The sequence below is a fragment of the Chrysemys picta genome, chromosome 2 (assembly GCF_011386835.1).
Source record: "Chrysemys picta bellii isolate R12L10 chromosome 2, ASM1138683v2, whole genome shotgun sequence".
NCBI lineage: Eukaryota > Metazoa > Chordata > Testudines > Emydidae > Chrysemys > Chrysemys picta.
Window position 1 is genome coordinate 225950955 of NC_088792.1, and position 27498 is coordinate 225978452.

General features: G+C 42.1%; 1 protein-coding gene across 5 annotated transcripts in view; it reads right to left on the reverse strand.

Moving 5' to 3' along the window:
• Positions 1-1587: 1587 nt before the first annotated feature.
• Positions 1588-27498, reverse strand: part of NSMAF (neutral sphingomyelinase activation associated factor) — a 61809-nt gene continuing 35898 nt past the window's right edge. For 2 of the 5 annotated variants that reach the window (XM_065585603.1, XM_024114107.3), the window contains 17 exons: positions 27299-27389; positions 27140-27203; positions 26966-27017; positions 25928-26048; positions 25402-25533; positions 23666-23708; positions 23050-23213; positions 17746-17854; positions 16661-16719; positions 15180-15247; positions 8738-8805; positions 8367-8490; positions 7378-7461; positions 6076-6226; positions 5367-5469; positions 4435-4544; positions 1588-1981 (listed from right to left, as the gene is read on the reverse strand). In XM_065585603.1, the coding sequence (XP_065441675.1) occupies positions 1887-1981; positions 4435-4544; positions 5367-5469; positions 6076-6226; positions 7378-7461; positions 8367-8490; positions 8738-8805; positions 15180-15247; positions 16661-16719; positions 17746-17854; positions 23050-23213; positions 23666-23708; positions 25402-25533; positions 25928-26048; positions 26966-27017; positions 27140-27203; positions 27299-27389 (1638 nt within the window). In that variant the 3' untranslated portion in view covers positions 1588-1886. Of the gene's footprint in view, positions 1982-4434; positions 4545-5366; positions 5470-6075; positions 6227-7377; positions 7462-8366; positions 8491-8737; positions 9658-11978; positions 12549-13542; positions 15248-16660; positions 16720-17745; positions 17855-23049; positions 23214-23665; positions 23709-25401; positions 25534-25927; positions 26049-26965; positions 27018-27139; positions 27204-27298; positions 27390-27498 lie in introns of those variants that run through there. The other 3 variants (XR_010598882.1, XR_010598881.1, XR_010598883.1) reach the window with 3 other exon arrangements.

Sequence of the window (27498 nt, forward strand, 5' to 3'; positions counted from 1 at the left end):
TATAGCGCGATATGTCGGCGCCACTCCAGGGGTCACAGCGGTGTTCCCCCACTACGGATGCTAAGGGAAAACCTTCCAGCACCGGTGCACGTGGCGAGCACGCTCACCTACTGTGGAATACACAGGAGCAATCACTCGAAGAACCAACTTTTCAGTTTGCTGGCAATTCCAAAAAAAACAAAATTAATTTTGGGTCAAACCAAAATTGAATTAAAAAAAATCAAATGTTTGTTTCAGTTTTGAGTATTTAACATCAATTTTGCTTTAAAAAAATGAAAATTTCCAAGTCATTTTGCATGGAAAAATCAAAATATTTCCAGTGTCTAGACATTTCAATTTCTCTCAAAAAAAAAAAAAAAAAAAGTCCCTCCCATCCCCATCCTCCTCTTCCCCCCTCCCAAACCAAAAAACAATTTGGCAAAACTTTCAGTGTAACAATGTGTTTTTTGCTGGAAGTTTTTTCCCCCCGTTTTAATCATGGTTCCCTTACTAGACTCTGCCAGTGGAACAGGACTCAGTTGTGAGCTTGGTAACCCAGGGGGTCAGCTCTAACTTGACCCTCCTTGGAAGGATACTAAGATGTATAGAGTGAGGTGACACTTTAGCTACAACCACAATGCTCCCGGGATTAAAATACACTCCTGCTAGAGCTGCTGCCACATCTGGGGCTTTTTTCAGGCACATTCCTGTTCACAGAGCAGCACCAGACATACAAGCAGCAGACTTCACATTCATGCTCGGATGCCCAGTTGGGAGAGCAGTGCTAGTCCATATTCTTCTATGGACCTCCTCGTTCACTGTCCATCAAGGGGCACTGCTCACTAATCTCCCCCTGCTGAGGATACACAGGGGCCCCAAATAAGATGAGGTTACTATTCTCAGTCACTTCTGCAATCACACTACTTGCCCACCTTCCCCTCTGCATTGTTCTACAAAACATCAGAACTCTAGTTTGGGAGGATGAATGTAGGAGTAGGGTGCTGATATCACTTTCCTATTTGAATGCACATGTCCACCCCCCGTTCCCCCACAACACCTATGGTGGCTCTGCAGCTCAACCCCAGGAGGTACCAATTCCACCACTGTGAATATACAAAGGCAACTGGAAGAACAAGTTATTGGTAAGTAATCTCTTTCTCACAATCCCCAATTCTGCTCCCTTTGTGCAGGAGAAACATTTGTTCTGCTCCAAGTGGGACCTACTGCAGCTATCCTGTAGGTGATTGAAGTATGACAGCTGCCTCAGGTATAGACTCACTTTCTGTTCATGAGTAAGGATTCCTCCTTTACCCCCTGTTAAAACACAAGAAGTTGGCAGTTCTACTTACTAGGAAGAAGGTAGGTGTGATAGAGGGGAGAGACTCTTTAGAGTGGTAGGGCTAAGTGAAGATCATGGTGTTTCCTTCTAATAAATTTGTAAAGAGCAGAGGTTGATGAAAGCGCTTTTGCTTAGAAGCCTCCAATAAAAAAAAAAATGATGCACCAGATGCACCACAAACGTGGTCCTTGCGGAAATGAGAGGCTTGCTTTATTAATTCAAACATACACTACCCTATTTGATGCAGTTCAAGTAGATCACACAGTGTCTGCAAGTTAAAATCTCTTTAATTACAGAAAAATAAGTCTTTCATCTCAAATTAAGACGAGCATTTTCAAGTTGAGACAATATATGACAGCCATAATGAAATACAAACAAAAATATTACAGTATGGAAATTACAGTATAAGAGCTTTAAATGAAGTCACCATAAGCTAGAAAGTTTTAGATAAACCAAGCTTTCTATTTGGTTGACCTTCCGCAGCCATCATTGCACATGGGTAAGTTCCTTTACAAAGTTTGGTTTAAAATACACTGAGTTCCTTTAAATATCTGGAGGGAAAAGGCACTTAATATTGCAGTTTCCAGAACATGATTTGTTTATCTTCCCCTCCTGTGATAATACTGCTGCATTGCTCATTCATCCACATACAAGTTACAGCACCTGAGAAAAACAGATAATTGAATTGTGTGTTAGATACAAATACAGTGGGAAGATTTGAGAAGTGTACGATTTTAAAAAACAAGTTTGCAGGAGATATTTGATGGGTAGTTTTGATCCAATTAATAGCACTGAAAGCACAGGCTTAAATTTCTCTTGCTTGAGCATGCTCAGTGAGGATCAGTGATCTCATTTACAGTACTTATACTTCACTCCAGGACACTGCATATCTTTAGCAGTCTTTTGAATTGAATGAATCAATTTAGCCACAGCCATTTCCACTCTAATCAACTGGTAGAAGGCTACAAGAATTTTCCTTTAGCCCAACTTTCAGAGGACCCTTCACAGCATTCTTAAACACTGCCACTTGCATGTTAAAATCGGAGTTGGCATCCTACACAATCCTACAATACACTTCAGTGGGAGCATATGGCCAGAACCCTTGTGTTTTCTGAGATTCTACCCCTCCACGTAGAGCTGAATTTCACACACAAGCTTTTATTACATTGCTGTTTCCAGCCCTCATAAGATCAAGGGAAACCTTAAAAGCAAACTGATGCTAGATGGTATTATCTTCAAGCCCTTAGACGCCCTGAAACAGCTTTGTGTCAGACTAACGCACTGAAACAAAGTGTGGAGACTGTAAAATTGAATTTGATATCAAAATAAATATATGGACTTTGGACAGATTTTTTCAAAATTAGGTTTTATTAAATGTGGAAAATACAAACTCTGACTTTCCCAAAATCTCACATCTGCTGCAGAAACCTGGGTATTTTGCCATAGCTGGAGTATACTAGACCTTGAATGCTATTAGAGCATCCTGTTTCCATCAGCACCACTGAAACACCCAAATCAGTAGAATTCAACATTTCTCCTGTTAATCTTTTCTCTTCCTCCCTCATGCCACCCAAGGGACAGATCATCTCCCTTTATAATGCTGCTGGCCCAGGAATAATGGCTTAAGGGTCCTCTGCATCTTCCACTAAAGCCAATGGGAAACTTTCTATGGTCTTAAATTTAGCATCTGATCCAATTGTCATTGGATTCTAAATTCCAGTTCGCCTCAACTGGTGACTATGTCAGAAATTGTAACTGTTGTACGACGCATGTCAGAGGACAGTGCTCCTTTGGAAAAAGGAACCTTGCACACAACTGGGACTCAGATTCACAAAGGCATGTAGGGTGTTGAAATGCTTAACTTTTAGGTGCATAGAAAAATCACTGGAACAATGGAGTCCACAAAGCCTGAATTAGGTGCCTGGGCTCACTATACACAACATGGGGAGAGACCGAATGGGATCCACAAAAGCCAACACGCTAGGTGAGGAGCTGCATAAGCCAGCCCAGGGGAGATGCCAATAAGAGGGGTATATCCTCAGTCCCGCCCTTCTCATGGAGTGAGTTGCCTTTCTCTGCCTATGACCCACAGCCAGGAACCTCTCTCCTGAAGTCAGGCAGCTTAGGCGCCTAAGCCCCTTTCTGCAGCAATAAGTTAGGTGCCTGCCGCATTCCACACAAAACTAGAGAAGGAGGAGGATCTCCCTTATAACCATTAGCCCAATGGTTAGAGCACTCACCTGGGATGCAGAAGATCACAGACCAATTCCTCCTCTGCCTGATGAGGGAAAGGATTTGAACAGGGGTTTCTCCCCACTCAGTTGAGTGCTGAAGCCAATGGACTATATAGTCACTCTGAGACCTGGTCTACACTTAAAATTTAGATTCACCGAGCTACAGCACGCAAAGGTGTGAAAAATTCATACCCCGAGCACAATAGTGAAGCCAACCGAACCCCTGGCATAGCATTTTGCTGCATGGAGAGGTGGATAGGCAATAATGAAGGAAAAACCCCTTCCACTGCGGTAGGAAGTATCTACACTACAGAGCTACAACAGTATAGCTACAGGACGGTAGCGCCCATAGTGTAGACATGACCTCACTCCCTCTGGTCCAATTCATATTTAACTATTCAAACACTGAATTAAAGTGGAACAGATTCAATAGGAGAGACTCGCCTGGGTCTCCTACCGTCTTGGGGAATACCCTAGGCATTGTGCTGAAGGTTAAAAGAGAGAGACCTCCTCCCCACCACCCTTTGGTTGCTGTGCGTGTAGTTAGACTGCTCTAAGCATGTCTACCAGATCAGGCTCTGCAAACAAGATAGGCAGAGTAGCACCTATCGTTCCCCCATTTGTGGATGGTGCTAGGGCCTAGACAGGAGATAGTTGTCCAGATACCTAGAGGGAGGCAGCAGTCTGCATGTGCAGAGGCAGAAACATAGGGAACATTTACAGCAAAAATTTAGGGATTGAGTGAGTTTAGACACCACAGGAGTAGGCGGGATCACAGGGGAGCCTAAATCTGGGATTTAGGCCCCTAAAACTGGGGTTTAGGCACCTAAGTCCCTTTGTGGATTTGGCCCTAGGAGATTACACAGCACTGCACACACACACCTGTATGTCCTTTGATTCTTTCAATAACTTTTCCTGCAAGAAGGTCCCAAACCAATAATTCACCAGACTGGCTTCCTGATAACACAGTATGTCCATCCCATTTGAAACATCTGCAAAATAATTCAGTAATCATTTAGCCCATTTGCATTAAGTGGCATTATTTATTTAAGACTCTTCTACCTCTTAATTTAGCCCATCACCTATGCATAAAAAACTGTTCTACTTAGTACTGAGGCCAATGCTGCTCTATGAATTAAGCAATGAGAGTTAGGTGCAAGGATAAAGGGAAAGTTTTAAAAATGAAGAAAACTCTCTGTCGATAGTTTAAATCACATATCATATTGCTCTATATTCTGAAACATTAGATCAGTCTGAGTAGAGATAGGCGGGGAAGAGAGCCCTTCAAGTTAAAACTGATGCTTTCTTTAGCGCAAGATAACAAGGACACTTCTATAGTTTTTGGTATACTACAAACTAACAAGTTTTGAATCCAAGATCTTTTACAGCTGCTGAACTACACACAAAATTGCATCTATGAACTGTAATAATTTTCAGTGTCCGCTCTCACTAATTTCAGTGAAAACTGCAGCTGCTTAGCACATCTGACAGGCAGGCCATTTATACAAGTGCCTAGCTCTAGCATCCAAGTTGAGAAACTTTGGCTGCAGCAGACAATACACACAGAATCCCAGCCTTTGCACTTCCCTCTGTTGATACATGCATCTCTTGTTAAGATGACCCCATTTCTCCTAGATGACATATACCTTAGACGTGTTTAATATCTGTGTCATTTCCACATTCCCTTTGGGCATTTGATGCAAACACAGATATCCACTTCCTGCCCCGACTATAATTCAGAGACATAACTATCAATTACAGCCACTGTAGCTAGAAGGGATTGGGCTTCACACAGAGCTTTCTCTCGGCATTACCTTTGTGGCTGCTCTGAGGCCATAGAAGAGATGAGCATTCCAGTTTGCACATCTATTACTTTAAAACAGCCATCTTCTCCTGTGCTGAGCAGATGTCTGCTGTCTATACAAAAATTAAATGTATTAAACACATACAGTAATGCATATCTAATATACCTCTTCCCCAATATAACGCTGTCCTCGGGAGCCAAAAAATCTTACCGCGTTATAGGTGAAACCGCGTTATATTGAACTTGCTTTGATCCGCTGGAGCGCGCAGCCCCGCCCCCCAGAGTGCTGATTTACCGTCTTATATCGGGTCGTGTCATGTCGGGGTAGAGGTGTATTTCCAGTGGTCAAAGAAAGGAATTATGACTAATATTGCACATTAGTTAGGTATGTCAGAAAACATCATGTTTTAATTAAAAGCAGTTATTCCAGTTATGTCTCAGATAATGAGGAGTAAATAAATCTTCAAGCAAAAAAAACCAAGCAATTTATCACTAGCCCAGAAAACAGTATTCTAACATCAAGTATGGTACTGCAAAGCACTGATAAAACCTGGACACTGGAGATTTGTGTCTGACTATAGCTGAACATTTAAAATCTACAATTATGTTAAAAATCCAGATATCAATGTATAATAGAGCTATACAAAGACGGAGATTCCTCTAGCAATTCTCATCTCTCTCAACATCTGCATATTAGAAGAGACTTAAACACAACATACCAGGACTAAAAGCAGCATCATACACGGTCCCTGAATGACATGAAAGTTGGTGCAACATAGTGGCAGTAGTAACATCCCAAATACTAATGGTACCTTCTTTGGTTCCGGACACCAGCATTGCATTTGCAGCATTTAGGTTGATAGTATTTACCTAGACAATTAAGTACCACATTATTCCTTTACTCAGCTCTCACATGGGCATTCTTGATAGATCTTTAAGTGTTCACAAAGCAAGCCTGTCTTCCATAAGTATCCAATTTTATTGCATCAGTTGATTACATATTTTTATATAAAATCCTGACTTTTTTTTTAAATATAAAATCCTTGCCAACTATATGTGAGCAGGAAATGGAGGGGAAGCGTGTCATAAATGGAGTCTTAAGCAGATTTATAAGCGTTCTTTTTCCTTGCAGAATCAGACATTTGAATTGATATTTAAGATCTTATCCAAGAGAAGATGACTGATTACAGCCTACATTTCTAATTAGTTAATGAAATGTTTAACCATAGAAAGCAAGTCTAGAAAACCACTAGCCTGTGCTTTGCCCAACCCATCTGTTTTTGATATTCTTGGATGCTGTTGGTAAATTTTACCAGGCATTGTTGCCTTCTTGTGATCTATAAATAAATCCACTGAGATGTTTAAGAAATTTAAATGAAAGAGTTCTAAATATTCTGCAGGAATGATGTTAGAAGTTACTGAGATACAAATGTACACAAATCCTGTATCTGCCCATATTTATTTTTAATTGAATGTTTGAGCCAAACACCTACAATGTATTTAGATAGTCATAGTGGTCTTTATGATAACATATATCATAGCAAAGTACAAAATATGGAAAACAAGTCAGACTTAACTAAAAACTCTAAACCGGTAAATTTGGTATTTGTACAGAAGGCATGAGGATGCAAATACTTCAGACAAATTTATTTTGATTTACTGAAAGAGCCCATGAACCCTTTGCACACACCACAAGCAGTGCCTGACAAATAATAAGAAAACCCATTTCTTTATACAAGCTTTCCACTCTCCAGAAGTGGATACTTGAACCAATTCTTGTAAGAAAAGAGAAAAATATTTGGAGTTACTTTCACTTTGCCCTTAGTCTATTCTATTCCCTCCTAGTCTTGGCATTCTTGCAATATCTAGCAACTGTCAGCCTTTGATGAATGGTAGTCTTAATTCAGAATTTTCGCTTTTGTTGGTTTATCTTTTAAAAGCTTGATTGACATATTGTCAAGTAACTCCAGACTATAGTCTTTGATTGATTAGAAGTTATATATGTACATTTCCATACTCACACTAACATCATGTTCTAACTCAGCAAGCAATTCAAAATGATGTCTTTTGGGGCCCAGGACCTCTGCAGGAGCACAGTGCCACACCTAGAATACCAACATTGCAGTTTGTTTAAACAAGCATTAGGACAACTTGTCATGTTAACTATTTTTTTTATTACCTAGCTCTGTCATTGCAAGGTCAGTTGTTTGTGCTAACTAAAAGCTGTACAAAGGTCAGTTAGAGACAAGGAGGAAGTTTCTGTAAGTTAAGTAAAAGGAAAAATAATTCTGGTTTTGGATTAAACATCAAACCTGCCTGTCAAAAAGTTCTACACTCTCTTGACAAATCATGAAGAATTTAGTCTATAACAATTAGTAGCAGCAGCATACTCCACTCTACCAAACAGAAGCATCCTCAACCCATTGAGCAAGAAAACATGACAAAACATTCCTGCCCCTCAATCCACCAAACAGGCAGGCTTTGCAGAATGCCCTTAAGGGCAGTGACGAATTTCAAAGTTGGGGGGCACCCAAATGATGCCAGCAGCCCCCCCTCAAAACAAATGTGCTGGGGGGAGGTCTCCGATTCTAACTATGGCAGTATTAGACAGGGAGAGGTGATATTTTAATTAGGCAGCTCTTTTCCCATTTAATGATCATAAGGCAAAGCCAACACCTTAATTTCCACTCAAAACCCAATAGGTAGTCAATACAGATCATAGAGCACTGGCATCACTGCAAGATATTCCATTTAAGTAGTGCATTACCTTTAACTTTTGATTGGATTTAAGGTACAGTGGTTTTCAACCTGTGGTCTGCGGACTCTGGGGGTTTGCAGACTATGTCTCAGGGGTCCGCAAAAAGTTGTCATTACCATAGAATAGTGATTAGACACAATTTCAGCAATCTTTGTTAATAACAGGACAGCTACTATCACGAACTCTGGAGTATTCCACTATCACCTTAATGAAAACGATGAGTACAAGTAGTAAAGTGGCTGACATACAAACCTTTACAGTGGAGTCCCAAGATGCAGAATACAAGCGATTATCATGCCAGCAGATCTTGCTGACAGCATCATCATGTCCCATTAGGGTATCCTGCCGTCTTCCAAATGCGACTGAATAAAAATAGCTATCAGGAAAAAAGTATTAGTTATGAAAGTATAGCTTCAGAGAGCAAAATTTTATAGATTTGAAATAAGTTAAAATAATTTGGCTTCTATAATTTCTAAACAACAGATAGAAATCTACCAAAAAATGTAGAAAAAGAGTAAATGCTTCCTGATAGCGACTTACTTCCATGTTCTCAAAAGAAATTTCATAAATCATAGTTACCCAAAAATGGTATAATTAAAAATAATCCACAAATAAATACACACATATGATTGTCCCACGAAGAGCTTATGACAGTGGTATCTCCTGGTAAGATTAAACAAGATGACAAAGCCTATAACGAAAAGGAAAATAAAGCAGTGTTCAATTTAGTGCCAGATAGCATAGAAGTCAATTAAAGTGCATTAGCACATATTGGGGGAAAAAAACAAACAGTATCTACATCTTATGCATTTCATGTTCTCCAAAAAATTTGTGACTGGTGTCAGAGATTAACTCTTATTGCCTTAAAGGATGGTGGATTCACTATGGCCAACATAAAAGAGTTACCAGCTTTGCATGAGAGCTGCAACTCCAGTATTTTATGGAGAATACAGTAAATCTTAGCTCATGCTTCAAGAATACAGTGCATTGCTTCATCCTGGTTCCTCCTATTTGCATGAGCAAGCTTTCCAATTTTGCAGCTACCTATCAACTTGCGACACAGCAAATACTGAACAAACTTGAAACCACCAAAGTAAATGGAAGCTTTTGTTCTATATTTACGCTGCCAAAGAACCATCTCGTGATAACTACTAGTCAGAGAATGGTATTTTCATGAAAAGGGTTGCATGAAGATTATATTTTTCTGTTTGTGAAAGGGAATTCTCTCCGCAGTGCATAAGTAAAAAAGCAGCCCTGTTAACTCTAAACAAGTGAAGAATATTTAAGGAAGGACAGTGCTGTTACTGCTAAGGCCTTTGTCTACACTAGCTTGTCTATTGAAATTTGCTGTAGTTACATTACCAGCAACACTACCAGCAACAGTGGGAGAATTTGTGCAGTTCTGTTGCTGGTGTTTTTATTGCCTTGCGTGCTACACCTGCTCTAAGCAGGGTTAGGTGTAACAGTGGCAGAAAGGCAGTTGCAAGTCTCTACTAGGTCTTTCACCATTTCTGCAATGTAGCTGCACTGCACCTATAGGAGACTAAGGCCTTGTCTACACTACGAGAGTAGTTCGATTTTACTTGCATCGAATTTTTGTAATCGATATTGCAAAGTCGAACGTGTGTGTCCACACTAAGGACAGTAATTCGACTTTGTGCGTCCACACTAACGGTGATAGCGTCGACATTCGAAGCGGTGCACTGTGGTCAGCTATCCCACAGTTCCCGCAGTCCCCTCTGCCCATTGGAATTCTGGGTGTAGCCGGCAATGCCTTCTGGGTAACAAAATGAGTCGAGGGTGCTTTTGGGAAACTGTCGTCATCCGTCCATCACTCCCGCCCTCCCTCCCTGAAAGCGCCGGCGGGAAAACAGTTCGCGCGCTTTTCCAGTCATTGACAGCGCGGACGCCACTGTACTCCGAGCATGGAGCCCGCTGCGACCATCGCTGCAGTTGTGGCCGCTCTCAACGTCTCGCAGCTTATCATAAAGGTTTCCCTGAGGCAGATGCAGAAAAGTCAGGCAAGGAGGCTACGGCACCGCGGTGATGTCCTGAAGTCTGAGAGTAGCACAGACCTGTCAGAAAGCAGGCGACCCAGCGCCGAGGACATCACAGTGGCAATGGGTCATGTTGATGCCGTGGAACGGCGATTCTGGGCACGGGAGACAAGCACTGAGTGGTGGGACCGCATAGTGCTGCAGGTCTGGGATGAATCCCAGTGGCTGCGAAACTTTCGCATGCGGAAGGGAACTTTCCTGGAACTTTGTGAGTTGCTGTCCCCTGCCCTGAAGCGCAGTGACACCCGGTTGCGAGCTGCACTGAGTGTACAGAAGCGAGTGGCCATAGCCCTGTGGAAGCTTGCAACGCCAGACAGCTACCGGTCAGTCGCGAACCAGTTTGGGGTGGGCAAATCTACCGTGGGGGTTGTTGTGATGCAAGTAGCGAAGGCAATCGTTGATGTACTGCTGCCAAAGGTAGTGACCCTGGGAAACGTGGAGGCGATCATAGATGGCTTCGCAGCGATGGGATTCCCAAACTGCGGTGGGGCCATAGATGGAACTCACATCCCTATCCTGGCACCGGACCACCAGGCCACCCAGTACATTAACCGAAAGGGATACTTTTCCATGGTGCTGCAAGCACTGGTGGACCACAGGGGACGTTTTACCAACATCTACGTGGGATGGCCGGGCAAGGTTCATGACGCTCGTGTTTTCAGGAACTCTGGTCTGTTTAGACGGCTGCAACAAGGTATTTACTTCCCGGACCACAAAATAACTGTTGGGGATGTGGAGATGCCTATAGTCATCCTCGGGGACCCAGCCTACCCGCTAATGCCCTGGCTCATGAAGCCCTATACTGGCGCCCTGGACACTGAAAAAGAACTCTTCAACTACCGGCTGAGCAAGTGCAGAATGGTGGTGGAGTGTGCTTTTGGCCGTCTCAAGGGGAGATGGAGAAGCTTACTGACTCGCTGTGATCTCAGCGAAACCAATATCCCCATTGTTATAGCAGCTTGCTGTGTGCTCCACAATCTCTGTGAGAGCAAGGGGGAGACCTTTATGGCGGGGTGGGAGGTTGAGGAAAATAGCCTGGCTGGTGATTACTCACAGCCAGACAGCCGGGCGATTAGAAGAGACCAGCGGGAAGCGCTGTGCATCCGGGAGGCTTTGAAAGCAAAGTTCCTGAGTGAGCAGGGTAACCTGTGATTTTATAGTTTGTGTACTGAGAAGCTAAACCTGCCCCCGTTTCTTTACCCAGGTAATGTTGACTATCCTATCCAGTTACATACCCCCTTCACCCCCCCTCCAACACACGTGTCGAAATAAAAATAGTTCTACTTTGTTAAAGCACACCGTTTTCTTTAATACTGTTTTAGCGGGAATTTTTTAAAACTGGGACGCAGACTGTGGTGCGGGGCGGGTCTAGTGTTGTGATGCGAATGCAGCTTCTAAACTCAAGGATTGACAGGCTCCGCTGCGGTGGGATGCTTGTTTCAACGGAGCCTGTCACCCCTCCTGATCGGGACTGTGTGTATGGGAGGTCTATTTGACTTTGTGGCAGGGGGAGGACGGTTACAGATCCCATGCTGTGTGGCTCTGTGATCCTGTCTAAGGACCGGCGCTTAAGATCTGTAACTGCCCTCCCCCGCCACAAAGTCACAGAGCAACCCACCCCCCCCAACATTACATCAAAACAACCTCCCAGACTAACCGGGGCAACTAGTCACTGCATCACTGCACTGTGTATATGCCCTGCTGCTGTGCCTGCCCCCGACTATGTACCCTGCCAAAGGAGACTGTCCTGTCCAATTTCCAACCCCCTTTCCCCTCCTCCTCCAAAAGAACATGATTGAAACAGTAGTTAACAGAAACGAATTTTTTATTATCAACTACACATGGCATTGGGAGGTGAAACTTGGACGTGGGCTTGTGTCAGGCGGGAAGGAAAGAACTTTTCAAATTTTGGGAAATGAGAGCCTTCTGCTACTAGAGCTCTCTGCAGGGGTGGAGTGAGAGTTAGCAGGGACTCTGCCGCCTCTCCTTCTTTGCACTTTGGGTGAGGTGGGTATGGGACTTGGTGGCGGGGGAGGGCGGTTAGAGATGGACTGCAGCGGGGCTCTGTCCTCCTGCCTCCGTTCCTGCAGAACATCCACAAGGCGCCGGAGCGTGTCCGTTTGCTCCCTCAGTAGTCCAAGCAGCGTTTGAGTCGCCTGCTGGTCTTCCTGCCGCCACCTCTCCTCCCGATCCATGTTGGCTTGGTGCATTCGGGTCAAGTTCTCCCGCCACTGGGTCTGCTGTGCTGCCTGGGCTTGGGAAGAGGCCATAAGCTCAGAGAACATGTCCTCCCGTGTCCTCTTCTTCCTACGCCTAATCCGCGCTAGCCTCTGGGAGTGTGATTCCAGGCTAGGTTGTGAGACAGTCGCAGACGGGGCTGTGGAAATGGGAAAAAGGGAGTGAATTCCTCTGAAAGATAAATGTAGTTGTGAACAAAGAACATAGTCTTTCTCTGTGAACAAGACCATGCACAGCACCTTTCACATGCGCACTCAGCACAAGGTCGAATTCTCGGCCTTCGCATTCTGTGCCTGGGGTCTTGAACAGCACATTTGAGAAGCGAGGCAGCACAACGGAATTTCTGTTGCAGGCAGACATGGTAAGCCGTACACTTGTGGCAGTTTAAAACTTTTATATTACCACTGGCCTCATTTCACATTTAAATCAATGTCAGTCCCTGCTGCCAGCAATCCGGCAAGCGGGAACTCTGCCCCTGTCCCACCCCCTCGCGGCTGTCCCCGGGAATGATCCCTTTCGGCTGCCCCTCTCCCGCCTCCACCGCGTGGCTGCAAACCAGCGGTGACAGTTCTGTAAAGGAACGGGAAAGCAGTCCCAACACTAACATTCCCCTACCTAATTAAAAGCAGGTCACCATGGCCGACATCACCCTGATGAGGATCTCCGAGAGCGACAAAGAGAGAATGCTCCGGGAAAGCCTCCAAAGACCAGGGCCGTATGCCGCCCTGCTGTGCAGAGCAATGATCCCCGAGTACCTGATAATCTCGTGGCGCGGCAACGTGTCGTACTTCGGAGGACCCAATAAGGCCGCTCTCCCCAAGAACCTCATGCAACGGCTTTCAAGTTACCTCCAGGAGAGCTTCATCGAGATGTCCCAGGAGGATTACTGCTCTATCCCCGCACATATAGACCGCATTTTACTGTAGCTGCAGTAGCAGGGAATACACAGTAGAGCGGCTTGTGCAGGACAATCACTGAAAACCGGACATTGCTAGATTTCTTTTCAAAACTTGCACTGCCCCTTACTAAACCGTTAAGCGCCTAGGGCACACTAATCATGAACAACCCATTCTTTTAATTGTTAATATTCCTGTTTTGTTAAAAATAAATGTTTAGATGTTTACAACACTTACTGGCTGATCCTTCACCAGATTCTGTGTCCGGGGTAATGGCTGGGGACGCTTCGTAGGGGATCTCTGTAAGGGTGATGAAGAGATCCTGGCTGTCGGGGAAATCAGCGTTGTGAGATCTGCCAACTGCCTCGCCCTCCTCATCTCCTTCCTCATCTTCCCCGTCCCCTAACATGTCTGAGGAACCGGCCGTGGACAGTATCCCATCCTCAGAGTCCACGGTCACTGGTGGGGTAGTGGTGGCGGCAGCACCGAGGATGGAATGCAGTGCCTCGTAGAAACGGGATGTCTGGGGATGGGATCCGGAGCATCCGTTTGCCTCTTTGGTCTTCTGGTAGCCTTGTCTCAGCTCCTTGATTTTCACGCGGCACTGCGTTGCATCCCGGCTGTATCCTCTCTCTGCCATGTCTTTAGAGATCTTCTCGTAGATCTTTGCATTCCTTCTTTTGGATCGCAGCTCGGAAAGCACGGACTCATCGCCCCACACAGCGATGAGATCCAAGACTTCACGATCAGTCCATGCTGGGGCTCTCTTTCTATTCCCAGACTGCATGGCCATCACTGCTGGAGAGCTCTGCATCGTTGCCAGTGCTGCTGTGCTCGCCACGATGTCCAGACAGGAAATGAGATTCAAACTGGCCAGACAGGAAAAGGAATTCAAATTCAAATTTTCCCGGGGCTTTTCCTGTGTGGCTGGTCAGAGCATCCGAGCTCGCACTGCTGTCCAGAGCGTCAACAGAGTGGTGCACTGTGGGATAGCTCCCGGAGCTATTAGCGTCGATTTCCATCCACACCTAGCCTAATTCGACATGGCCATGTCGAATTTAGCGCTACTCCCCTCGTTGGGGAGGAGTACAGAAGTCGAATTAAAGAGACCTCTATGTCGAACTAAATAGCATCGCAGTGTGGACGGGTGCAGGGTTAATTCGATTTAACGGCGCTAACTTCGACATAAACGCCTAGTGTAGACCAGGCCTAAGAGAAATGTCAGTGTAGACAAGGCCCATTAATGAGAGAAACTGGTTCCCTGGCCAAGGATTAGGAAAAAAGTACTAATGAAAAGAAAACAGCGGTCACAGTCAGAAGTAGCAGCAGCCTAGTCAATGCCACAGGTGAGATTCTCACCCTGGCTCCAGACCCTTTATGCTAACTAAAATGGCAGGAGCTATGTAAAGAGGCTCTAAAAGCCTCAGCTCCCTCTGGTGGATAACTCCCCTGGCACAGAGGAAGATAGACAAGAGATGTTCTTCCAAGGATCCCCTTACAAGTCTTAGTACACGGGACATGTCGGGCATGAGAGAGCATGTAGTGCTGCAGATTCTGGGCAGCATGGCTGGCCTTAGGCAGCCAGTGATGAATTTATGTAATGTAGGCAGACCCCCTGGAGGTGTCAGTTACATCACAAGGTTTACACTGGGCCTCAGAGCAGCCCAAACTTGGGAAGGCGCAAGTTGTGCTATGCTTCTTCGGAGGCACAGTACTGAACCTCATCCCACGTCGGTAAATTACTCGTGCAAGAGAGAATGCAGAAGGAAGGAAACAAAGGCAAACCTGGCATTTCACTGATATACTGCTGATAAGGGACATCTTTCTGTGGGTAGCTTTCAGGACGACTTCCCTTAAGGACAATAACTACTCACCATGTTTGAAAAGGACACACTTCTTTGGAGCGTTTTTGATTCTTTAGAAAACATCTTCAAGGTTGAATCTAATGCAAACATTAGGGAAATAATTACAAAGACAGAACAGGACTGTATTGCAATACTCTAATCTAAACGAATAATTTTTTGCTCCTGTGTGAATATTCAAATATTTAGGTCTAACAGCAGGCAAGGGATGCATATATCACTTCTAAAAAGCCACTATAAGAGCCACATTGTAGGCTACTGTTAAATACAGAAACTACAGAGCATTTTTCTTTCTTAATTCTGAAGAACTGCATGAGGAAGGAGAACAGGGAGTTGAAGGGAAAGGCAGTCCTGGTGTTTTATATTCAAATGTAACCCAAGATAACTCAGGTATGTTGCAGGTGTAACCTTTAAACATTCTGAGTTGTTGTTCATCACTGATATTTTAATGTGCAAGATAAACTTCCTGACTAAGAGGTATAGCTCCCACAGGACTCTCACTTCTGCATGCTTGTAACACAGATCTAGTATCCAAAAGAAGTTGCAGAGTCCTGCAATTTAACTTAATCCAGCATGCATCCTTTTCCCACTTAATTTGCACTCTACCCACTAATACATCAGTTGACACTTACTCCTTGGAATAGATTTTTTTAAAATAATCCCCTACACCAAATTTTACACGGATCTGAGGTTCAGGAGTAGCAATAATCTACTTTGCATCATTGACAGGTTTAGATTTCAGGTATCTTGTGAGCCAATAAGCTAGCAAATGGAATTTTGTAACATTAGAAAAGAGAAGTTTACCAGCATTATCAGTTTCTCAATTACTTGGCACCTGGAAATTTTCAATATGCAACTTCAACAGCATGACAATTATGTATATGAAAAGTGACCTAAAATTGGTTTTATAGGTGTTTTAAGTGTGTTAAATATATGGCAGAATACACGTTGTAATGCAGTATACAGTTTTATTAACATTTGTTTGGCATGAGCTGGATAACCTGACTATCCCAAACTCATTCAGATAAGAAGCCTTCAGATCACATTAGACTATTGTTGAAGATTTTTAAGACCGTATCTATGCACATGTTTTTTGACAGAAACAGACACATAATGGAAACACTGATGGTGGCTCCATAGTACAGGCTGACACAGATTTTTGCATTCGACAGGTCATGAAAGCCTGTCTAGAGGTCAAACAGTGGATTACTTTATTGAAAAAGTCCAAGAAACAACCTAAGGGTAGGATTTTCAATATCACTGCATTGGCCTAACTCTGTTCTCAGTGAAGTTACTCCCATGAATTCAAGAACAGCAGAGCTAGGCCAATGCTAAGTACTTTTGCAAATCCCATCCAAAAAGCAAAAAGTACACTTTGAGTGGTCAATTTTTGATGGTTCATGCAACTTCATTAAGTCAAGACATTATAACACAGTGATGCTATGTTTGCATCACAGTGTCCTACAAGAAGACACTTATACGAGAATACCCACCTTGAGATGTTGTGAAAACTGAAGATCCATTGCAAGAGACTGCTATTCCAGTAATTTCCCTATTCAAGGCAAATAAGTTTGGAAGTGAATTCAAAGGGTATTTAATTCTAACAATCATACTGTACAGTGACTTTTTTACAGCAGCAATTCAGTATTTGATCTTCACAAGGGTTAATTTAGACACTCAAGCAAATTACTACTACAAAAATTGTAGAGTGCATCACAATTTTACAGACAAAAATATTCCTTGCCAAAGAACTGGAAGGAGCAGTGCACATTGTTCTGCCAGCATGCTTCAATCCTAACCAAAAAGGACCTGCTTAAGGTGGTGAAAGCCTAAATTAGCCCACACCCACTTAAATCATTTAGCTGCTATTGGGACAGCCAATAATAAGAGGACTTAAAATATCAGGCCAATTCATAGTATACAACTCATTTTTCACTACCAAACCACCAGATAATCTCATGAAGGAAGGCACCTTCTAGAACAGGGGTGGGCAAACTACAGCCCACAAGCCATTTTAAGCTGGGGCACTGGGTCGGGGGCCGCACCACGCAGCTCCTGGAAGCCGCGGCATGGCCTCTCTCCGGCTCCTATGCACTCCAATGGGAGCTGCAGGGGCGGTGCCTGCAGATGGGGCAGCGCACAGAGCCTCCTGGCAGCGCCTCCGTGTAGGAGCCAGAGAAGGGACATGCCACTGCTTCTGGGAGCCGCTTGAAGTAAGCCTGCATCCCTAGCCTCTCCCCACGCCCCAACCCCTTACCCCAGCCCTGATCCCCCTCCCGCTCTCCAAACCCCTCGATCCCAGCCTGGAGCACCTCCTGCACCCAAACCTCTCATCCTCAGCCCTACCCCAGATCCCGCACCCCAACCTCAATTTTGTGAGCATTCATGGCCTGCCATAACATTTCTATTCCCTGATGTGGCCTTCGGGCCAAAAAAGTTGCCCACCCCTGGTCTAGAGGCTTTCCTTCACATGATGCATCCAGATAAACACATGATCCAATAACTAGCAGGATGACTACAGGAGATTATTGGATTTTGAGATAATTATACCACAGACAAGGACATTACAAAGACTTACTCTTTATGAATTTTATGTTGCTCATCTAACTTTAGTTTGGCAATGTTGTTCCATGCAAGTGTTATACTTTCTTCTGTCAAATCTTCAAAAGATTCTTCACTTGGAGAAACTAAAATATAATACCACCATAAAATGAGAAGTCACAAATTGAAAATTAAAAAAAAGATAGACTTCAGATAATAAATGAGTTGACGTTATACCAAATATGACTATATTAAATGATACAAAAAGGCATATGCAGCATCTCTATTATTTCCAGTTCTATTATAGAGAGGAGAGAATTTATGAGAGAATGTTTAACTGCCCCACAAATTTATTGACAGAAATCAAGAACATAAATAGCCAGAAATCTTCAGGTTAATTCCTAAATGGATCAGAAGTTTTTAGACAGTATATGTTCTTCTGTTATGACTGGCTGCCACTTTTATGTTCATGTATTTAAGAGTCAGATTCTGTAAAGCTGTAGGTTTAAAATTATGGCTTATGTTTTTCAAAGGTTAATTAAAGAAATTAAATGAGCTTACTATGGGGCAACTGCTACCAAGAATACCACCAACTCAATAAGAATTGCCAAGCTGTGAGAATACATAGCATGATTTAGAGATGTTTAAATTTCTGGAATTTTTTTTAATAGAATCCTATTTTGGCAAACCACTCAACATAATTTTAGAATTAATTCTACGTGAGTCATTTGGAAGAGACATTCTACTTAAAACAGCAACCTGTATTGTCACTCCTGTACTTCAAAGTTAAAGATCACCCAATAGGGGAATGAGGAAAATGATATAAATCTAAGACGGGGGTCAAAAGCATATCATATTTGCTGATAACTGATAGGGTATAAGAACATAATGGTCATACTGGGCTAGACCAATGGTCCATCTAGCCCCAGTATCCTTTCTTCCGATAGTGGTCAATGCCAGTTGCTTCAGAGCAGGGGTTCCCAAACTTGGTTCACGGCCTGCGCCGCTTCCCGCAGCTCCCATTGACCGGGAACTGCAAACCGTGGCCATTGGGATCTGCGAGTGGCCACACCTGCGGACGCTCAGGTAAACAAAGTGTCTCGCGGCCTGCCAGGGGCTTACCTTGAACAAGCCGCGAACCAAGTTTGGGAACCCCTGCTTCAGAGGGAATGAACAAAAGTTAATTTCGAGTGAACATCACTTGTCATCCAGCTCATTTCAGGCAGTTAGATGTTTAGGGACACCCAGAACATGGGGCTGCATCCTTAAGCATCTTGGCTAATAGCCATTGACGGACCTATTCTCTATGAACTTGTCTAATTCTTTTTTTAGCCCAGTATTACTCTTGGCCTTCACAACATCCCATGGCAATAAGTTCCATACGTTGACTGCATGTTGTGTAAAGAAGCACTTCTTTTTATTTGTTTTAAACCTGCTGCCTATTATTTTCATTGGCTGATCCTTAGTTCTTGGGTTATGTGAGAGGTAAACAACACTTCCCTATTCACTTTCTCCACACTGTTCATGATTTTCTAGACCTCTTTCATATCCATCCTTGTTTCTTTTCAAAGCTGAACAGTCCCAGTCTTTTGAATCTCTCCTCATGTACAATCTGTTCCATACCACTAATTACTTGTATTGCCCTTCTGTAGGATAAATATGAAATTAAAGAATTAGGGTTATCTTAAGTTTGGTTAACAAAATGTGTGTTTTGCAAAGAAAGGCCCTGCCTAGCAAGCAAAAGGAAAGCCTTGAAAATAATAAGTTATAAGTAAGGCTACGATTTAGTCATGGAGGTCACAGCAGTCATGGATTCCGTGACTTTACCGGACCTCCGTGACTTCTTCAGCTTCTGTCAGCAGTTGGAGCCGTGGCTGGGACTATGTACCCCACGTAGTCCCGCGGTGGGAGCCGCTGCCGGGGTCGTGCACCCCTCCCCGATGGCTTGCGTTGGGGGCTGCCACCGGGGGCCACACGCCCCTGCCCTGCAGTTTCTGCTGTGGGCCGGCGCCGTGCGCCTCTGCCCCACAGCTTCTGCTGGGGGTCATCGCTAGGGCCACGCATCTCTGTCCTGCTGCTTGCACAGGGGCCTCCGCCGTGAGCCTCTGCCCCGTGGTGGGGGCTGCAGCTGGAGCTGTGCGCCTTTGCCGCAGCTTGTACAGTTATTTTTAGTAAGTCATGAGCTGCGTGAATTTTTGTTTGTTGCCCCCGACCTGTCCGTAACTTTTACTACAAATAACTGCGACAAAATCTTAGCCTTAGTTATAAGGCCAGAAGGAATGAAGTAGTGAAGATGTCTGGTTCAAAGAATAACTAATGAAATAAGGAAAAGTTCTAAAAAGGAGGTCTCATGATGGATAGGGGTGACTGCAGATGGTTTTAAACAAGACAAACAGAATGTGTTTTAAATGAGCCAACATGGCCCTTCCCACGCCACACACCAGTGTTATTTCAAAAATTAGGGCCTATGTGAACCAGATGCAAAAGAAAAACTGCTGGCCAGCAAGGAGGCGAAGTGATAGGGAGGAAAGGCCTTGGGGAGAAAGGAGGTGGTAAATTTTATCTGGATTAAGACTGCAAATAAGGGTGATTTATCCCAAATTGTTTTTTAGCGGAAGTCAGTAATTGGCAATGACATCATTTGTTTGTTAAAGGGTATAGAAAGGAAACTCTTAAAAGCTTCACTGCTAATACCTGCCTGACCACTTTGGAACCGACCAATATGGATGCATTTAGCCCGTTTGTAAGTATATGGAGCAAATGCTTATAAATGTTTTGTTACTGTATTTGGTGTAGTAAATTGCTTATTAGTTAGACTTTATAGGCATGTTCAGAGCAATTGCATAAATGTCATGTGGCCTTTGAATTTAATAAAGGAATTTACGGTTAAATTAGTGTCGAGCTAATACCCTTCATAAACGTTAATAATTCCAACATCTTCTCTGCACCTCTTCCAATTCTAATATCGCTTTTTTGAGACGGGATGACCAGAACTGCATGTGGTATTCTAGGTGTGGGTGTGTTATGACAAACTGGAATTGACGAAACCGCAGCCATTTTGTTATTCAGTCACCATTATTTGGACACAAGAACACCACATAGTCAGGAATAATTTGATCTTTGCCAGAGCAGACAAAACAGCTGTACAGCTTCACTGTTGCTGACAAGAAGAGAGAAAGTGACAGATTCATGAGACGGGGAGGGAGTGTGGATAGCTGACCTTGGATCTGGGTGTGGGAGTTGCTTTGCTAATAAGTAGATTTTTTTTTTTTTTTTTGCTGTTGCTAGGGAAATTATTAGCCCATTAGGAGTTACTGTGAGTTATGTGCTTTGTTTTGATCAAACTATAAAAGAGATTAGTTGAGAGTGCAATTTGGAGAAGTTTTGGAGAGGATTTTGATGAGCTAAGAGACTGCCATCCAACTCCACCGCAGCTAGAAGAACGGCTGGCCACTGGAAATGTACTGCTGACCACTTGACACCATCTCAGACTTTGGGTAACTATATCTGGGGTGCTCAAGACTATTGTTATTTTAGGCGTGCGCTTTGGACTCAATAAAAACAAAGATTTTTGAGTGAAAGCACTCTTGTGTGTACCAATCATTTATCAGATAGACAAGCTGTGGCCCTAGTGATTTATGTCCTGAAACTGCCTAGAAAACACAGACAGGTTACTATTTTTTCAGGTTCAGATAACCCCAGGAAACAGGCATACCATGGGTTTATATAGTGGCATTATCATATCATTTGTTTTATTATTTAACTAACCCTTTCCTAATGGTTCTTTCCTAATATAATGGTTCTTAACATTGTTAGCTTTTTTGACTGTTGCTGCACATTGAATGGATGTTTTCAGAAAACTATCCATGACTCCAAGATCTCTTGGACTTCATAATTTAGACATCATCATTTGTATGTATAGTTGGGAATATTTTTTCCAATGTGCATTACATTGAATTTTGTCAGTCATTTTGTGGCCAGTCACAGAGTTTTGTGAGATTCTCCACGTAACTTTGTGCAGTCAGTTTTGGACTTAACTATTGTGATTAATTTTATATCGTCAGCAAATTTTGCCACCTCACTGTTCACCCTCCATTTATGTTGAGCAGCACTGGTCCTGGTACAGATCCTTGGAGGACTCCACTATTTACCTCTCTCCGTTGTTAAAACTGACAATTAATTCCTACCCTTTGTTTCCTATCTTTTAAGCAGTTACTCATTCATGAGTGGAGCTTCTCTCTTAACCCATGAGTGTTTACTTTGTTTAAGAGCCTTTGGAGTGGGACCTTGTCAAAGACTTTCTGAAAGTCCAAGTATACTGTAATAACTTGCCCACATGCTTGTTGACCCCCTCAAAGAATTCTAATAGATTGCTGAGGTGTTATTTCCCTTTACAAAAGCTACGTTGACTCTTCCCCAACATACCGCGTTTATCTACATGTCTGATAATTCTGCTTGTTACTAGAGTTTCAACCAGCTGGCCTGGTACTGAAGTTAGGCTTGCCAGCCTATAATTGCCAGGATCCCCTTTGGAGCCTTTTTTAAAAATCAGCGCTACATTAGCTACCCTACAGTCATCTGGTACAGAGACTGATTTAAGCATATACATGGTCTGATGTTTCAGTCCAATTCTAAGTAGACCACTGTCCACATCACAAGAGCCACCATCTTGACTGGCACCCTTGCTGGCCATTTCAATGGTGGTTAAATTATTAAGTGGACATAGGAACTGAATTACCCTCTCACCCTAGAGGTGATCCTTCCAGGACAGGGTTAAAAGTACATTAGTGGGACACTGTGTGGAGCTTGCACTGCCAGTGCGCATCCTGTACGTATGCTGTGGACAGACTAATTTGATTGCCGCTGCTGTCAATCTGGTACTTCACAGGTCACAGAATTCACTTTTTTTTGGTAAAGTCAACACCACATAAAATAGAAAAACTGAGTGCTGTAATTTGCATATTAACTGCAGGAGTTATTTACTTGCTGTATACTTATAGGCCTGTATATCGATGATAGAAATAATATCTGATGTTCATTTAAACCCTTGAAACAATTTTAAGAGGCAAACTGAATAATCAGAGCTCAACAAGACAATGCTTCCATTTTTGGTTGTTTAAAACAAAATAAAGAGAGAGTTGCCAGGCAAAAGTCTGTTTTCTGTCAGAGCCTTCGGTTCCTGTAGTTATTTCTCCATGATTTACAAGGGAAGCAGCCAACCAAGTTATATAACATATGATCCTCTGAAACAAAAGATACAGCCCTCCCAGAAATAAGTTCAAGTCAGCTATGTTATCAGATAGCAATACAAACAATAATTAAGATTCTTTTATACGTTTACCTGGAGATTCAGCTATGGAAACATTGTGACTGGATGTTCGAGACAAACTTTTGAACTTCGGTATTATCCTCCGGGGATGAGGAGTTGTAAACAACTGTTTCGGTGTCTGTCCAAACTCCAAGATTTGTGTCAACAGAGCTACTTTCTCATTGGGGTCCATAATACTTAAGAAAAGCAAAGTGTTCAGTGAAATATTTTAAGACAGAAAGATTGTTTCTGAAAATGTAGGCACATGTGTGCAGTTATTGCTGTAAAATACAGTCACAGTAAAGGCATACACAACTGACCTATTACACAGCTGACCGGACAATTGCATGCAAGCACATAACCATGATTGTGTGTACAACAGCAATAATTGCATGCATGCTACTCTGCAAATATAGCAATTTGTATTAGTGTAACTGAAATCTCAGACTGCACAGACATTTGAAAGCATAATCCTTCAATTCAATCTTTGTTACAATGGTAAGATTGGTGGACACTGTCTTTTGGAATCCAAAACAGAATGGTTCTCTCAATTGTTGGGAGCACTTAGATAGTTAACAGGGAACTTTATGGGATAAAGAGAAATTTATTATGTGCCTCTACCAAACATTGCTTATAAGCATTTAATTACCTGTTCAAATCCACTCCACCTTCATAAGTTAATGGATGAAACACTGAAAGAAGAGGGAAAGAGAGCCATTTGCACAATGTAGATAAACATGGCTTATTTTTTTCAACTCACACACCAACTGTAAACTACATGAATATTTAACTGTGTTACACATCTTTGCAATTCCACCCACCTCACACCTACTGCAAGTTATAGTTTGTTTCAAGCCATTTGATGCATAGAAAAGTATGAGCTAGGCCAAAGAGGAAAAAACAGTTTCAGATACCACTTTTCCTGACTCTATGCATTTCCCTAGCACGTTTTCTGTTTTTTTCAAAGACTCTCAGTAACTGGATACACAACAGTGATCTTATTACATCATTATAAGAGCCCATCATCACAGTGGACTAATCCCCTATCTGTAAGAAAGTGAGAATTTTGTAAACTGTGATTAAACCCCCCAAATATTACTTCCTCATTAGATCTCTGCAGTACTAACTTGCTAATAGGTCTAGGATGGATTTTCTGATCTTAATCTCTTGCTCCCCAGGAAGATAAACATTGAATGTAATTCAGAGACATAAAACTTAGCTTAGTACAACTAAGCTACATGTGCCTCACATTCAGCTACATCTAAATTAAAGCTATGTAACAAGACTAACAAGAACTGACTACATGGTTGTTTGGCTTAGAGGTGGTTATAAAGGAAACTCAAGAATGTGTGTGTGGGGGAAGATGCTTAGAACAGATAAAGGTGTTTTATCCACTCTTCCACCCCCCCCTTTCTGAAATCCACTTGGTTTGGCAAAATGTTATGTGTTTCCTCACTGAGAAGTTAGTTAATGTATTAAAAAAACAACTAAAATAGATATCAGATTTCTGATGTAGCAGACTTTCAGTAGTTTAATGCAGAGAACTTCATCATGAAAGAACTGCTTTTGATGCTGCAAACAGTTTTCAGTCACTCAGAAAATAATGTATTACTTTTCTTTAATTATTTACAATGTCTTAATATTCCGGGCTAATTATAGCAAAGACAGAGCAATAAGACTCTCAAAATAAAGATCACAAAAAAATTAAAAGAAGGAAACATAAGTGAGTCAAAGAGTTACTGTCACTAGAGTGGCACACAGGGAGAAGCCCAGCGACCTATTTATCCTTTCCCTTCCCTCTCACTTTCTTCTTGGAAAAGAACGTTACCCACATGAACCTGAAGTTTCATGCTGCAATTTCTGGGCAGAAATGAGAAATACACAAGAGACTATTTCAGCACCAAATTGCCATTATCATTGACTTGAGTAAATAACAGACAAAAATATTGTCGGTCTCCCTTGACTGTCATTTTAAGTGCAGCAAGGGTGACCAGATGTCCCGATTTTATAGGGACAGTCCCGATATTTGGGGTTTTGTCTTATATAGGCCTCTATTACCCCCATCCCCGTCCCGATTTTTCACACTTGCTGTCTGGTAACTCTAAGTGCAACATCAACACACAATATATAATCAAACATTTCTCATTTATATACTGTATTCCGGGAAGACAGACATTACAAGAAAGGGAATACGTTTTAGAAGATGAGTCACTATTTCCAGTGGAAAAGGATTGGCAATTTTCTCAAGTACTGAAGGATCAAACACAGGCTTGATGCATGTTCAAAAGAATGCAGGGCAGCATGGAAACCTTGCTAGTCACATTTTCCATCCAAGTTTAGTTAGAATGTCAAAAAAGTGATTCTTTAGAGAATTTTACAATTTACCATTGTGGGCTGCAATGGCTTCACTTCCCTTCTGCTTGTAGCCAAATATTAAGTCAATCCATTCATGGAGATGTTCTGACACGTACTGGCTTTCTAAGGCATTTTGGCTCTTCTGAAGAAAGTCATCAGGATCTAACAAGAGAAAGTTTAATCAGTGCAGAAATCTACTACTGTTAAATGTGGATGAACTCTCCTCTCTCTCACCCCTCACAGACATTCCATGGAGAAACCTTCCAGATTTATTAAAATAAAACACTACTTCAGCTATTTAGTAACATTTTGAAAAAAAGTATTTGATTTATACATTCATATAAGAATATGATCTTCATTCATTAATAGCCACTTTAGATTATTCCTCCCCAATACCTGTACTTATTTTCATTTAAGTTTTTGTAACACAAAATAGAACAGAAGAGAAAAATAAAATTTGGAGGTGGGAGACACAAAGGATTCCAAGAGTCTGAAAGCAATGAAGGTAAACTGTGTGCAGTATTGAGTTTAGGAAATGCATTCAGAATGTCATTACCTGATGCCCAAGGAGGAAGTTCTACATGTTCAACCATCTTTCCTCCCTGTCTTTTCCCCAGGTCCAGTTTCAGACTATTTAATAGAAAACTGGAATCATTTTCATAGAATTCTGGAATCAGCTAGTGCGAGGATGGAAGAGGGAGGGAAGAAAAAAATTCCAGGATTTCCTTTATTTTTTATCATTTTAAATGAAATGCATCAATACATATACTGAAACAACACTGCTAAAAACACATGGCATATTATAACATTACAGTATTACAAAGTTGTCAACATTCTGGAAAGTCCCCAAAGCATTTTAAAGGTAGATAAAAAGCCTTGTATAGATTCAATTTTAAAGTTCTGAAAATAGTAAATAGAACTCTGACAAACATATCAGGCCAAGGTTCTAAAGCATTTCAGGTACGCCAGTTGTCTAAGTCAGATATAATTAACCACTCCTAATTCTGCAGTGGAAAACTGGACTGCAATGTTAAGAAAAGCCTCCTTTCCCAATTCAAGCTTCTCTGATGTCAGTGAAGCATAATTTACCAGCTCCAAACATCTACGTGACAGATCTCCTTTAGTTTTTTAAAAGACATTAAGAACAATGAGAAAGCTTTTAAGATGTCTCAAACACAATATTTCTGTGATGCTTAAAAACAGAAGATACAAAAAAAAAAAAAAAAAAGATGAACTATAATTCTAAACCCCCAAAATGGGCTGCACTATAAAAGCCAAGTCCCAATTATATTCAGCAAGGAAAGGAACTTGGTAGAATAATCTCATGATCTTCGCTTAAAATCTCTAACTAAAGATCAGATCAAAATAGAACTATTAAAAAAAAAAAAAAAAAAAAAAAAGGAAAAGCAGCCCACCAAAAGCCATGTGACCATTCAGAGAAGGCATTTAAACCTATCTCCAGTGCCAAGCTCAAACCAAGCGTAGCAAGGCTTCCATAAGGAAGCAACCAACAGAAATTTAAAATTTTTGAAATGGAAAAAAGGAGGACAGAACAGTCAGGTAATGTGACCTCAAGTAGCTTCTGGCTACTTACCTCTTTGAAGTCTGTTGCACCATCCAGACAGTTTTTCCAGGTTTCTGCAATACTAGACATAATACAAGTCAAAGGTATATTGGTCAGGAAAGTTTAAGCCCCATATAAGCATGCAATTTAAAGGAAACAATATTATAATGAAAAATAAATCTGTTAAATTCAAATTAAACCAACCTGTTGAATGTTCTGTCAGCATGATCAAACTTTCCATTTTGTAAACAAAGCATGTACTCTGGTGCTGGGGAGATAAGAATGGAAGTCAGATCTGTCCAAATTCTGCTTATTTTCAAACCCACCAGGTATTCAAAAGACTTGCAATGAAAGCAATCTTACCAACTCTAACAAGATAGAACAGAACATAACCTGGAGACGAGTAGTGGCTGCCATACATAAACTTAGGCTCTGGCATTTCCCGATAACGTGTCTGCAACATATTGAAAAAAAGACAAACTGTTTAAAATTAGAGTAGTATTTTTTTCCTCTGTATTAAACACACACATGTTTATCAAAAAACTTAAGCTAGGATTAAACAC